Raw genomic sequence first — 15,325 nt, forward strand, 5'->3', positions numbered from 1 at the left:
GCCGCCTGCACCAGCCCGGATCACGTCCAGCCACTCTTTTTCAATGGGAAGTCCTTTATTTAAAAGCCTTCATTTATTTATTTTTAAATAAATAAAGAAGGGGGGGGGGAGCGGCTTCGGTTTGGGACCCCCCGTCCTCCTCGCGGCGAATGAAAAGCACAATTTTCGAGAGAAAGGCTCGTTTTGATTAAATCTGACATGCTGCTGATAACTCCATGCTAATGTGAAATAATTAACATAATAGCCATAATTAAAAGCACGCTAACAATGCCATAAATTTATCACACAATTTTACTAGCTTTCTGCCCCTAACTGCTCTCTCATCGTTAATTAAACGTGTTGCCTTTTACAGAATGGATGTTTATACATTTCCAATACAAATAAATCCGAAACCGTTTTGGAAACATGACCAATTTCGTTTTACACTGAGGACTGCCGGTTTTGCAGGCGATTTGTTACAATTTAAAAAAAAAAATAAATAAAAGAAAGAAAATAAAATAAAAAAATCAAACACATGCAAATAGAGGCCTTAAGAAAAAAAAAAAAAAAAAGCTGATACATTTTAAAATCTGCATCTTTAGCGAAAAGCCCGGCCGGGGGGGTGGGGATGGGTGGGTGTCCAGGCCCCGGGGCTGGCGGTGGCCCCGCAGCTCGCCCCGCTCCGGCCCCGGCCGGGGGATATTTGTGTGTGTGTGTGTGTGTGTGTGTGTGTGTGTGTCCCCTTGGATGTGTTTATTTTGCCGGGATTTCTCACCCGCAGCCCCTCTCCTGCGAGCCCCTTTACCCCCGCACGTCTATAACCAACCACAATTGCTGGTTTAATCCAGGTCAGGTCAACGATTTATATAACTCATTAGTGAAAGTAATAGGCTTAAGGAGATGAAAGGGGACACCTTTGGTTTCTCCTTCCTTTAAAACGATTACAGAAGCAGAAATTGCCCCAGCCCTGCCTTTCCTCCTCAATCCCCCCCCTTCCCACCCCCGAGGCTCAGCCTGCGGATTTATTTTTAACTCGCTTCGCAGCCGGGATCTCGCTTTGCCATATTAGAATCAAATTGAGTTGTAATTAATTTCTCCCTCTCTATCATAACTTCGTCCATCCTCCCTTTCCCCGGTGCTTGCCGTGTCTCTATTTGACTCCGTATCGATCCGGACGATACAGTTTGTTTTTCTCCTGTTGCTAAATCTATCTGTCTATATGGGCGCCCACTTTCTATTTCTGGCGGTGTCATTATTGGGGGTTTCCACCTCCGCGTAGGCTGTTTTAATTATTTTATCGCTTTGCGGGGCGCAGCCCCTGTTCCCGCTCACGTTCAGCCCTTGAACTTCACCGGGTTCGGGGGCTCCCGGGATATTTCGGGGAAAGTTTCCCGATTTTTAGAAAACCCATCTCCCTCCCCACTCCCCCCCGGGGTGGGCTCCTAAATACTTTCCAGCCGGGTGGGCTCCCTAAATACTTGCCTCAACTTCGCCACCTGAAGCCCTGGGAGTCGCAGCAGCATCCCCGACCCGCGGAGGGGCGCGGAGAGGCGCGGAGCGGGGCCGCCCCGCCGGCAGCCGTGATTGAACACGGGATTAGCACAATAGAGCCCTAATCGAGGGGAAACGTTTCTTTTCACGCTAAGCACCGTAATTAATGGTATGAATCAATTAATTTGACTTTTATTGTGTCGAAGAAAAGCGCAACAAATGAAACAGGGGGCTGCGGACTTGGTCTTTTTTCCTCCCTTTTCCCCGGGAGAGCCTTCGCGATGCGAAGGGGGGGGTGACGGGGGGGGGGGGGGCAGCGTGAGTGTGAGTGTGCATGGAGGTATGTGAGTGTGAGTATATGTGTGAGCGGGCGGTGCGCGGAGGGCAGGGGTCACGGTCCGCGGAGATCCGCCGGGAAACGCGTAAAAATGGAGCGGGGAGAGTGGGGAACCCCGGGGCGGGGGGAGCAGAATCACTCGTGGGAAATGGTTCGCTCCTGGGGCATTTTCCTAGTTTAATTGTATTTACCGAAATCAGACAAGACGTGCGAGAGCTACAACAGCAGAATTAAAAAGCAAAGCCCCGTTAGCCACCCGCGGCCGAGGTCCCGAGTAGGGGGGGGTTCTTCTCCTGGGAGCAATGGGGTAGGGGTGGGCGGCCGCCCCCCCCCCGCTCCCCCGGGCGCCTCTCCCCGGGCCAGGGCTTACCTGGGGCCGCGTCAATACGGTCCTCACATTCACACACACTCCCTCATTTCCTACTTTTTCATATGCTAACGCCCGTAATGATTAAGTCGTTAACACCTCTGGGGGGAAAATAAAAAAAAAAAAAAAAGAAAAGAAAAAAGGGGGGGGGGAAGGAACCGGCTAAAAGCTTCTTTATTTATAGTTTCCCTTTGTTATTTTACGTCTTTTTTATTTCTCCCTGCAAGTAACCTAATAGATTAATCAATAGCCATTCTCTGATCTTCCGTTCCCAGCTGGTGCTTCTGCTGAAAAAAAAAAAATATATATATATAAAAAAAAAATTAGAAACCCACGGAAAAGTGATTTCAGAGGCCAGACTTGGTGGTTTTAAGCGCTGTTACGGCGGCGCATCCGCTGAGCCTGCGCTGGGCCGGGGCGGCCGTTACCGATCGCATCGCGCCGGTCTCCGGGCCCGCCGCAAGCGGGAGCGGCGGCGGCGGCGGCAGCGACAAGCCCCGGCGAGGCACCTTTTCCACGGGGAGCGGCTACCGGGACCTGCGGGGTCCCGGTGACGGTGGCGGCGAGGCGGGCGGGCGGCCCGACGGGGCGGACGGGCCGAGCAGAGCCGCCGCCGCTCTTTGTTGACAGTCCATGAAACAACTCGAGTTTTGCATGACTTCACAGCGGGGCGCCTGACGTCACGCGGTCACGTGGCGCCGCCTCCGAGTATATCTTTAACGGGAAAGTAATCTATCAGGCAGTCCGGACCTCCGCGCTTCCAAAGTGGCGAGCGAGGCCCCGCGACGCCCCGGCCTCCTGCCCCCGCCCCGCCCGGCCACCGGGAGCCGCGTCCCCTCCCTCCGCCAAGGGGGGGGGGGGGAAAAACAAACCAGGAAAGAGGAGGAAAAAGCAGAAGAGGGAAAAAAAAAAAAAAAGGAAAAAAGAGAGGGAGAGAGAGGGGGAAAAAAAAAAAAAAGCCAAGGGCGGCGGAGCGGTGCGCGGCGGGGCCGCGGCCGCGGAGCGGAGCGGTGGAGCGGCGGGTGCCCGCGGAGCCGCGGCGGCGGCGGCCCCATGCCCGGCGCCCGCGGGCGCCCATCGCGACGGTCGGGATCCATCGTCGCCGCTTGATCCCCGATGCCCGGCGGCGGGAGCGGGTCGCGCAGCCGGAGGTGACCGGGCGGCCAGGGCAGCCCCGCGCCGCGGGACGCCGCGGACGGGAGAGGAGCGGGCGCGGCCGCCCCATGCCCCGCGGGGACGGGGCCGCGGGGGGCAGCCGGGCCGCTCGGGTCTAGCCCCAGGGGCCGGTCGGAGGAGCGGCGGGAGGGGGGCGCGGGGGGAGCCCGCCGCCCCGCCGGGTGCGGGCGGGAGGCCCCGCCGCCGCCGCGCCCCGTCCGCCGCCGCCGCCGCCGAGCGGGGATGACCCTTTCGGGCGGCGGCAGCGCCAGCGACATGTCCGGTCCCGCCGTCCCGGCGGCCGAGGATGTGGATATCGACGTGGTGGGCGAGGGAGACGACGGGCTGGGCAAGGAGAGCGACGGCGAGGCCGGCAGCCCCGCCGCCCTCCCGCGCCTGCCGCTTGACGAGGCGGCGGAGCTGGCGCTGCCCGCGGAGGCGGGCGCGGGCGCGGAGAGCGGCAGCAGCGGCAGCGGCAGCCCGGCCGAGGCGGCGGGCGAGGGCGGCAAGGGGGGCGGCGAGGAGGGGGCGAGCGGCGGCGGCGGCGGCGGCGGCGGGGCGGCGGGGCAGAGCAAGCCCAAGAGCAGCCTGGTGAAGCCGCCCTACTCCTACATCGCCCTCATCACCATGGCCATCCTGCAGAGCCCGCAGAAGAAGCTGACGCTCAGCGGCATCTGCGAGTTCATCAGCAACCGCTTCCCCTACTACCGGGAGAAGTTCCCCGCCTGGCAGAACAGCATCCGCCACAACCTCTCCCTCAACGACTGCTTCGTCAAGATCCCCCGGGAGCCCGGCAACCCGGGCAAGGGCAACTACTGGACGCTGGACCCGCAGTCCGAGGACATGTTCGACAACGGCAGCTTCCTCCGCCGTAGGAAGCGCTTCAAGCGGCACCAGCAGGAGCATCTGCGGGACCAGACGGCGCTGATGATGCAGGGCTTCGGCGCCTACGGCCTCGCCGGTCCCTACGGCCGCCCCTACGGGCTGCACCCCGGCGCCTACACCCACCCGGCGGCCGCCGCCGCCGCCCTGCAGTACCCCTACATCCCCCCGGTGGGGCCCATGCTGCCGCCGGCCGTGCCGCTGCTGCCGTCCAGCGAGCTGAGCCGCAAAGCCTTCAACTCCCAGCTCAGCCCCAGCCTCCAGCTGCAGCTCAACAGCCTGGGGGCCGCCGGCTCCATCGTCAAGTCGGAGCCCAGCAGCCGCCCCTCCTTCAGCATCGAGAACATCATCGGCGTCCCGGCCGCCAGCTCGGCCGCCAGCCCCCAGACTTTCCTGCGGCCGCCCGTCACCGTGCAGTCGGCCCTGATGGCCCACCAGCCGCTGGCGCTGGCCAGGACCACCGCCGCCATCGCCCCCATCCTCAGCGTGCCTACCAACATCATCGCGGGGCAGTTCCTGCAGCCCGCAGCCCCCGCCGCCGCCGTGCAGGCCAAGTGGCCGGCGCAGTAGCCACGGGCGAGTCGCCCCGGGCCAATAGCCCCGGGCAGGAGTTGCCGCAGCCCCGCCGCCGGCCGCCCCTTCGGGGCTCCGCGGTCGCCCCCCCGCCCGGGCTGCGGGCTCCGAGCAGCGGGCACCGTCCCGTCCCCCGCCTTCACCGCCGCTTGTACATATTTGTATCAAAAATCACTGACGTTGCTTTCGGGGTTTTTATTTTTCTAAAGAGGCGAAATGACGGTCGCGATTAGGAGCTGCGAACTTTCACTTTTTTTGAAGGTTCCGGCGCTCCGAGCGGTTTTATCCGAAATAAACGAACAAACGAGGAAAATGAAAATTGTATTTAAAAAAAAAAAAAAGAAAAGAAATAAGCGGGGGAAATTTTAAATATTAAACGAACGAACAAAAAAAATTTTGGAAAAAAAAAAAACAAAGGAGGAAAACGCTGTCATTCTATTATAGAAGTCTGTTTATATATGAATGAATATATGTATTCTAAATGTTATCCCTTCGTGTTGTACACAACTTTGTAAATAAATTTTTAAAATGCTCTGCCCGTCTTTGTGTGAGAGGCGTATCTTTGAGCACCCACCCGAAGGACGAACCGCGGAGGCTGGAGAACCGCGCGGAGCGCCCGCGGCCGCGGAGGGCCGGCCGCCTCCTTCCCGCGGAGGTTCGGGTTTCGCCGGTCTCGGTGGGGTGCGGGCGGGTTTCCCACGGCTCTCCGCGTACCTTCCCGCCGCTTCGTCGCGCTGCGTCTTCCGCGGCCGCGCAACCACCGCGACCGGCCCCGCTGGTTTGCCGGAGCGGCCGCCGCGGCGGGGCGAGCATCACACCGATTCCTCCAAAATTAAACCTTCCCCGGCAGATCCGAGAGTCCCTCAACCGTGCCTTAATTTTTGCCTAAATATATTAATTTTTCCCACCCTGATTTCGGCTCTGCAGCCCGGCGCTGCGGGATCCCGCCCCTGCCCGGCCGGACTAGGTACGCTTCGGGTTGGCTTTCGTGGCTAATTATAAGGGAAATGGTTTTAAATAAAACAAGCTGGGGCGATCTAAGCGACGTTTACTATTTATTTTTCGAAGGGGGTGGGGGGTGGGGGAATTAAAGCCGTGCCCGTGCTATGGGAAAGCGCGGATCTTTCGTTTAGATCGGAAAAATAATGGATGTTAAGCGGTTCTGCGTTCCCACGGAAAAGGAACGGCCTTTCCAGCTAATTCCTAATAACTTGTAAGGGCAGCTGATAAAAAAAAAAAAAGTACATTTGTGGTGCATTTTCGGCGCTAAAATAAAGAGACCGCCAAGAGGGGAAAAATAAATAAAATAAAATAAATCTGTAGTGCAGTACAATATTTAAAAACCGCTTTGGGGGTGTTTTAGGCGCGATGTCGAGCACCGGTCTCGCCTGTGCGCTGACGGTGTTCGGGTCTTGGTTGTCTCCCTCGCAAAATGTTGAATTTTCGTCGTTTTTGGAAACCTTCGCGTATTTCGCTTTTCCGCCCAAATCATGCGCTGCCTTTTGTTAGGAAAACCGGCGGCGTAAGATGCGGGAGGGATGCAGCGGGAGCCGCGTTTCGCTGCGGGAGGAGCTGGACGAGGGGTTTGTTTCACCTCTAACACCCGCTGGGAACGGCGGATTTTAAAAAAAAAAAAAAAAAAAAAAAAAAGAAGAAGACATTAAAAAAAAAAAAAAGTGTCCTTGCTTTCCTGGTAAGCAGTCAATATTATTTCTTCCAAAGTAAATATTTATACCTCCGCATACGTAGACTAAAATAAAACAAGCAGCTCGGTGATGAGATAGTTTGAACTTTATAAATAAGGACTCGCTAATCATCCGCCGGGAGGAGGGAGCAGAGGCACCTGAAGCGAGCGGGGGTTCGGTGTCAGCACGGCCCGCCGCGGGCACCGCTCCCCGCCGAAACGGAGCTAAATTTGGGTGTGCGTGGCGGCTATAAAAGTAACAAGTTGTTTCACAGTTGTGTCTGGCTAATCGGTTTTACACAAACAGCAAATGGTAGGTGATTTGTGCAACGCGCGCGGAGGTTATTTCTATATTTAGCGGATACCCCTGGGAAAAGGGGAAGGAGCCTCTTCTGGGATTCGCTTTTAGGCTCAAGAAGCTGCTGATCCCGGGCTTCCAGAGGACACCGGATAACAGGGGCTCATTCCATTCCTCAGCCTTTGTTACTTATAAAATTACTCGCTCATATTTCCCCACATAGCAGCAATACCTCGGGCTCGGCATCTGCGCGCCGGCGGCGGAGGAACCGGCAACTTTCCTCCCCGCCGTTTCTCCCCCGGTTACCTCCGTCCTCTCTTTCTCTCCCCCCGTCCCACCACCCCCCCCCCCGCTTCTCCCCCTCCGCCCCCCCTCCCCCCCCCCGCGATCACCGAGGAGAGCAGCCGCTGGGACCCTGCGGAGAAGCCATTCCCGGGGAAGAGGCGGTGGCGGCGGCTCCCGGGGCCGGGCAGCACCGGGAGGGCGCGGGGCTCGGGAAGGGCGGCGGAGAGAAACACCCTCCCCCCCGCCCCGTCCACCCTTCGGTCCGTCGGCGGCGCCCTCCCCGGGGGAGCCGGGCCGCCAACGGCAGCCCTGCGGGCAGGTGAGGGCTCCCGGTGGCGGCGGCGGGGCTGCAGTGTCCCACCGGGGCCTGCAGGGGGCGCGGCAGCTCCCGCCGCACCCGCGGGGAACGGGCTAGCTCCCCCCCAGGAGCCGGGAGCCCCCCCCGCCCCCGCAGCCCCCAGGACCGGGAGCATCCCCGGTGCCCGGAGCCGCGCCAGGGCGGGCCCGGGGTAGTCGCGCTCTTGCAGCGGGCGGCACGACGAGGCGTCCCGGTGGGTCACGCAAAGCTACCGGCGGGGCTGGAGGAGGGCCGGGAGGGATGTGTGTGCGAGAAGTCGGTCCCCAAACGGTGGAGGGTTTGCAGCCGGGATGGCCAGAGAGATTTGGGCGCTGCCCAGCGGCCAGCCGGGCCCGGGAGCGGCGGAGGGTCGGGAACAACCAGGGACACCATCTCCCGGTGAAGTTTCCGCGGCCATTCGTTTCACCCAGACAACATAAAGTTTTGGTTTTGTTTGTTTTTCTTTTTTTTTTTTTTTCTTGTTCTTTCTTTTCTTTTTCCTTCCACAAACTTGTCCGACGCATATGGCAAAACATGACACGGCCGGTGACAGACGCCTGTTAGTGTAAGACGTGTCATGTCGGTCCCTGGGGTGTATTGAAAGTAACCAGAACCTGAGCACCGGGGAAATGTCCATCCTCGCCGCCCGGAGAGTTTACCCAGAGCCACCCCCCACCCACCTCCCCTCCCCACCGCGGACCCCCCCCGTTATCGCGGACCCGCCGCTCTCTCCCTCCGGGGACCGTACAACGATCGGAGATGGCTCTAATCCTCTAAACCACCGCGTTGATTGAAAAAAGGGAAGAGATGGGCTCACCAGGGCCATTCCCCGGCTGGTGAGGGGCTCCGGGGGAACCCTCTCCCTTTCGTAGCCGGCGGGGCCGGGCGCTGCGCGGCCGCGGGAGTTGCGCTCCCCCCTCCCCGCGCCGCCTCCGCGCTAACTGCGCTCAACGCCGCCTATTTATAGCAGAATTGATCTCTCCCCGGGCGCAGAGCGGGGCTGAAAGTTACAGGCTAATGGGCGTTGAAAGGCTGCGGCGAGCATTTGAAAAGGCAGGAAAAGATCTTTTGCCATTATTTAAAAATGTGTATTTATCGCGCGTGGACGTTGTTTCTGAGGAAGGAGCCCCAGCGTTCGGGCTATCTCTCCCGGCCCCCCCCCGGCTGGCAGCACCGAGGGCACAGCCGAGACCCGGAGGCAGCACCGGGGCCGGTGCTGGAGCCCCGGGGCGGCGGGGGGAGCGATGGCAGTCCCCGCTCCGGAGCTGCGGGAGGGCAGAACTGAGGCCCGGTTCGCCGGTGCCCACGGAGGGGGCACCGCCGGGAGCGCTCCGGAGGGGGGGTCGATGCCCGCTTAAACCTCCGCGGAGTTTAAGTCTCCGCGGGAGGCTCCGTCCGGAGCCGTGAGCATCCGTGTCTGCCATCCCCGCAGACTGCCTTCCCTCGATCTCACCTCTTCTCCGGGTATTCCTGCAATTAGCCAAACACTCGCCATCCAGTTTTCTTGAGAGCCAACACTTCTATTCCAGGGACATTTACTGAATTACGTTTTACTAGTCCTAAAACATTAAGCGTTATGTACTTAAAAGATACAGAGCATGGGTATTACATCCACAGAAAGTATTTTAGTCAGTGAATGTTCAATGTAGCAGGTACAGATGAACTTAGCACGTCTTCCAGACTGAACTGGGAACAGACTCTTCAGCCATAAAATGCACTTAACAGTCTATTTAATAGTGGCGAGGTCCTTGAAAATGCAATATCCATGCTAATCTTGCCTTTTTCTAAATCAGAAATGAAAAATAGGTCAGTAAGGTAGAACCTTCCCCTTCCATTTAAAATGTGACATTTAATCTATTTAAATAACTAAGTAAACTTTATTAATTCAGGATTTGGTAAGCAAGCTGAGAAAGTAGACACTTCGCAACTTTATTAAGACGGCCAAATGTGAGAAGGAGCGTCCTTGAACTCCAGGTTCAATAAAATCCCTGTTTCCTTGAGCTTCAGCAAAATGGAAACAGCCGGGACACGCGAAAACCGCTCAGCTTCCTCTCTCCACGAAGGGATTTTCACGGAGGGCTCGGAGCATCCTCCAGGCGTGGGCGGGGGAAGCTCCGCTGTCCCCCAGCGCCCAAACCCTCCGAGAATGGCAGAAATTTAAGAAAACAACCCCAAACCTCAAGCCTTTCTAATTACTTTACTAAGCGCTACTATTTCAGGGGAACAAAAAAAAAAAGAAAAAAAAAGGGGGTGGGTGGGGGTGGGAATCAATCTCCCTGCAGGTTATGGTAGTGGTTTCAAACACGTTTACTGCTCTTGCGAGGGAAATGAAGATGCGAAAGGATCGCGGCTCCGGCGATCTGTCACAGCCCGGCTCTCTGCCCGCACCCGCCGCCGCCCCGGCAGACAAACGCGCCCGCTAAATTACGGGCGATTTGATAGTGTCGGGAACTCGGGAAAAGGTCAGATTGTGAACCTACAATTTGAAAACGTCTCCAGAGTTTGTTTCCCCGCTCGCTCCCGCATCACGGCTCCGCTCGGAAACGAAATCCTACATGAGTTGAGAAGCAACTTTTTTTTTTTTTTTTTTTTTTTTTAACAGCCGCAGCCTCCCCCGGGGCTGCCTCCTGCCCGCCCGCCCTGGGAAAGGCTTTCTCCTTATCCCGACCGCCTTTCACACCAGATTTATGGAATACCCGGGAGATATTTGCCTTTCCACCGCTCGGCTCTCCATCAACCCTGAGAGCCGAGGTGGAAGAGAAGAACCATCAGACCGGCCGAAGCCTCCCGAGAACGCCAAGGGTTAAGAAAAGCCGTTTATCTGCTCATTATCGGTTTCTCTTTACTACTGAGCGCCAAAACCGAGTCCCGCTCGTCTGCTACCCCGCGGTATCAATGTGTCCTTAATGCCTTTTCCAGTCATTGATCTGGTCAAAGTCACCGCAGAAATACTAGTGACAGAGACTCAATTCCAGGCGACGTGACCAATGCAAGTATTTAGAAAGCATTCAATAAAAAAGCTTTTCCCGGCGAGTGAATGATTTCACCTTGCAACAAAGAGCGCTCAGCTAATTGAAATAATGCACTTGAATGTGCAGCCGTGCGCTCCTGCTCGCCCATACCGGCTCCAGGACCAAATTATCAATAACCCGCAAGGTAAAAACCTAAAAATTCCTTTTTTTTTTTTTTTTTTTTTTTTTTTGCGGTAGGAGCTCACAGGCGACGCTCACGGCCTTGGGGATGGCTCAGTATTGCTGTGCTGCGTTTGCCAGTTCATGCAGGAACGGGCTTCAGGGAATTCCGGGTGTGGAAAATCCTGGAGGGAAGAGTTGGAGGAAAGAAGAGAGGGGTTGGGAGACGAGAAACTGAAATAGGGACATGCCGCGGGGACTCTGCCCCAGGCTTAGGCTGGAATTCACTTTCTACAGCGCGTTTTCAGTGACATATACCACACAAAAGTGGCGCTGTGGCTCAGGAGGTGTCACTTCCCATCTTCTAATCTACTTTGTAGCTGGCAGGTTTTTAGGACTATGCTTATTTTACAGATTTGTCACCTCCATACACCCCTTACGATCTTACTAATATCCTAAAATGGAAGCGTTTTCTTTAGCAGTAATACGAGTGATTAACAGATTTAGGTAAAATATGTAAAAATTGACAATCATAATCCTCCATTTTCAATAGGATCATGGCTCCAAACACCTCCACAGGCCAGCAGACTACTGTGATTTTTACATTTACCTGTATAAGACCACAAACTTCCAGTCTCTTCATACTGTCCTGCCTGAGATAACACTCACAGTTGCACAGAATGCTGAAATTATGGCAGGCACAAGAAGGATCAGGACATCCATTAATTGGCACTCAACTGAAAAACGGCTGGGATATTGGAAATTAGTATTCTACATGTCATTGCACTGGAAGAACTTCAAGGAAGAAAAGCTGTCTCTGGTGGCACTATAGGCATACTATGTTGCCTAACAGTTATATATTGAAAAAAAAACCTGTGTATCTAAAAAAAAAAAAAAAAAGAATTTTGTTTTCCTATCATCTCTTTAACGCTTCTATTATTCTATTATAAGTGATCAGATAATTCTTGACCGTACTTCCATTTTGTAGCAGTTGGGTTTAAATCCTTTACAACTTTCAGTCCTGGGATTCCAGTCCAAGGTGAGCAATGTTGGCATCTGATTTGGAAGGTCTGGCCATGAAAACCTCAGTGTGCGGCGTTAGTCTTAAAAATAATCAGTTTCCTACTAAATTTCATATCCTAACCTCAGTTAGACACACAACCAGAAGAAAAACACAGAATGTAAAGGAAAAAAGAGACTGTACTTTTAAATATCGGTAAGGGTTGTATAAAGATGGTCTATGATAATTTATGTTATGCTATGTACTTTGTCAAGACCTTAAAGAGAACTACACAGGGTAAAACTGAAAGGTTGTAAAAGGGAGGCCTATGGTGCCCCAGATCTTCTGTCTCCAAGCTGGTTCCCAGATATCGAATCCCTGACACACAGGCTGAGGAGCTGCTTCCCAGCTCTCTGGCACGGTTGAAGAACAAGTCTTCCAGCTGCTCCCTCCCTTCTGCAAAAACAAACAAACAAACAGTTAGATTCTTCGCCTGAATAAAAAGCCGCTCTTCCTGCATGTCAAGCCTATGCTTTTCACTGGCAATACCCCACTATTACATTTTCCCAGTTTCCTTAATGGCTGCGGCGGAGACGTAAGCACCACCTGTGCTATGAAGGGAAGCGTGTGAGCAGGGTAAAAAAAAAAATAAAAAAATGAAGGAGTATCGCCTTCTGACAGCACCAGCCGGGTGAAACCGAGCCCGGGGCAGGCTAGGCCCGTGCGCGGCGCTTAGCACCGCTTCCACAGCGGCCGGGCAGCGCCGCCATGCCTCCTGAGGTAACGCTGCCTGCGCTCAGCCGCCAGCCCGACTTCCCGATACCTCCCAGGTAAACCAGTAGCCGGCGGCCCCGCTCCTCCCCACCCCCCGCAGCCCACACCACCCCGGCGGGGCCGGTACAAGCCAACCCCGCCGCTCCGAGTGCAGCCGCCACCCGAGGGCGGCCGCCTCCGTCCCGCCGCGGGCCGGGCCGCGCAGGCGCAGGCCCGACCCACCCCCTCCTCCACGCATGCGCGCTGTGCCGCGCGCGCCGCCTTAACGGCCGGAAGCTGTTCGCAGGCGGAAGTGCGTTTGTGTCCGTTGTGTCCAGTAAGGAGCGGCGGGAAGGGCCGGACTGGGGGGGCGGTGGTGGTGGTGCCGGTGCCCGTTCCCTCAGGGCTCGGGGGGACCCGGGCGAGCAGCCTGGCTGGTGTTAGTGTGTGGGATGGGCGGACCGCGCCTCCCCGGGGTGCGGTTGGCGGTTGGGGGGGTGGTTCTGAGGGTCGGTGAGAGCAGGCTGAGGGGAGGGCGGGTCGGCGGGGAGAGGCCCGGGGGGGAGCCCCGCTGCTACAGCTCGCCCTCGCGCCTCTCTCTGAGGCGGCTGGGGGTAGAGACGGGGGTTAAATGAGGAAACGTGAGAAATAAACGCGTTTTCTGACCGGGAGTAGGGGAGCAGTAGGTTTATAGAGCGGGTATTCCTTCCACAAATTACGCTCTTAATTTAGCTTTTGCATTTTTTTTTTGAGGGAGGAAAGGAGCTGAGCTGCTGAGCTCTGTGCTGTCGTCTCTTTTAAAACAGTGAGTTATGTTAAGGGTGGTGCATCTGTGACTGAGTTCTGTGAGTTTCCCTTTGGCAAGGAGTGGGTGGTTTGTGTCAGTGCTGTTTATCTGAATCTTTGTAGTAGGCAGCGTGGAAGGATAGTGTTTTTTTTGGAGCTGTGATTTTCACCCTATGCTTATAGATGACATCTCACTTAAGAGACTCTTTAGTTTTGCCTATCCAGAGGCAGAAGGTGAAAACTTTTGAGTTTGACCCAACCAGCTTTATCATGGAATATTAGAGTGGTTTAGGTTGGAAGGGACCTTAAACGTCATCTAGTTCCAACCCCTTATCCTGGGCAGGGACACCTCCCACTAGACCAGGTTGCTCCAAGCCCTGTCCGACCTGGCCTTGAACATCTCCAGGGATGGGGCAGCCACAGCTGCTCTGGGCAACCTGGGACAGTGTCTCACCACCCTCAGAATGGAAAACTCTTATTTGTTTAACATTATTGTCTGTAGAGTAGCAAAAATTAGAAATCCATGCTTTAGAATCTAATAAAAGCATGGCTGTTGTTTCAGGAGGCATGGAATAATTACTAAAGATGAAAAAAGTAGGAAAGAATATTTTAAGAACCACTTGTGAGAGGAGAAATTCAGTGCCCCAGAAAATGACAGTTACCACAAACGTAGGGAATGGCAGAAAGAAATGGGAGGAACAGAGATGGGAGAGTCTGTCTGCAGATGAGACTGGTATTGCACAGGAATTAGGAAGATATCATGAATTAATACTTGTTCTAACTGCAGATAGAAAGGAAGGCCAGATGTGGGTATTTTATAGAAGGGAAAGGCCAGGCTTGTGACACTTGATTCTTGGAAGTCACGTAGGACTCTGGTCTTATTGGGCCCAAGTTTAGGAAGCATGAGAGTTCACTTGAGAAAGTAAAATGATCTACAGAGTATACCTCAGTATACGATACTTCATATATATATATATAGATAAGTGTGCCTATCCTGTGGCTTAGGCACAGGTGTAGGATTGAAAGCATGCAAATATCAGTGTTCACCTATAGATGGTGATCCACTGCTGTCATAGATTTATATTGTTAAAGTAACTTTTTTTTTTCCCCCTTGGTGGTAGTGTTGGGTCATACCTTTCTGTGAATAGTAAATAAATGCAGATTTAGTTTGAGCAGAATAACCTAAACCTGTCTTAGATGTTGCTTGTCTCTTACTAAGACAGCAGTTCAGCACTGCTGCTGTGTGGGATTTTTTGTGTGTTTTTTTGGCAGTGGCAAGTGTATTAAACTCACTTAAATCGGATTATGCCTCTTCTGCAAGGAAAGTCTTTGTTTGGCAGTTGTACCCAGGCTCATTCACTCTTCTGTAAAGTATCTGTTGCTGACTGTGGAGGGAGTGGTGCTACCATTGCTGATTTGGCAGAAGTACAGTCTTTGGATTTACTGCTGTCTCTCACTGTCAAGACTGGAAGCTACTGCTTCTTATTTTTTTTTTCTAACTCAGACTAAAAATATTTTTGATTATCTGGGTCAAGGTTTGCGTATTCTATAGTTAGTGTTTTTTTGCACAGGGCAGCATCATTACTTTTCTGTTTTCTTGGTTTCTGAGTTTGATGCATGTGGCCTTTAATTTGACAGATCTAGCAATGTTTCCTAGTGCTACTGGATCTTTAGTACGATCACGCAAACTTGGTGGGAGATTAGTCCTGCCTTTTTGGGTAGAAGGATGGAGAAGATCTCTTGAGCCCGGTAGGTTTCATCTGGTGTATTCTCTAGGGAGAGGTTGCTGATGGATAGTGTGCTTCTACTTGAGAAGGGAGAGGTAGAATTTCAAGCCCCTTTTTGGATATCAGGGAGACTGAAGACTCATATCAGGGATTTTTGATCATTAATGCCAGATGTTTGCATTCCTAGGTCAGTAGTACACATTTAATTTTTTTATTATGTATTGGCTCATGTGTTCCTGTGGAATTAGTTAGAACACATACAGAGTTTATGATGGGCTCTGCTTTTATAATGGCTGCAGGAGAACAGACAATACCTGGTCCAGCATAAGACCTGCCAGTACATCGTTAACTTTTAAATCATTTTTGAATATGTTTAAACCAGCAGAGAAGACTATACCAGATCTGCATTTTGCATTGGCCATGGTGTTAATCGAGACAATAAGTGGCATTAACATAGTACTGGGACATTAACTCACTTTTTAAAACTGTGTGCTTAACAGTAATATTTTTTTTCTAGTGAGTTATTAATCTGGGAATTTT

The 15,325-nt window shown here is 54.0% G+C and overlaps 1 protein-coding gene across 1 annotated transcript; it reads left to right on the top strand.

Moving 5' to 3' along the window:
- Positions 1-2,929: 2,929 nt before the first annotated feature.
- FOXD3 (forkhead box D3) lies at positions 2,930-5,310 on the top strand. The gene has a single exon (XM_082484300.1). It carries the CDS (start codon positions 3,573-3,575, stop codon positions 4,779-4,781), a length of 1,209 nt encoding a protein of 402 aa, XP_082340426.1. The 5' UTR covers positions 2,930-3,572; the 3' UTR covers positions 4,782-5,310.
- Positions 5,311-15,325: the final 10,015 nt, after the last annotated feature.

Source organism: Vanellus vanellus (assembly GCF_965231255.1).
Source record: "Vanellus vanellus genome assembly, chromosome: 5".
Lineage (NCBI taxonomy): Eukaryota > Metazoa > Chordata > Aves > Charadriiformes > Charadriidae > Vanellus > Vanellus vanellus.

Coding starts and splice junctions, on each gene's coding strand:
- FOXD3 (XM_082484300.1), top strand. CDS start 3,573: ATGACCCTTTCGGGCGGCGGCAGCGCCAGCGACATGTCCGGTCCCGCC.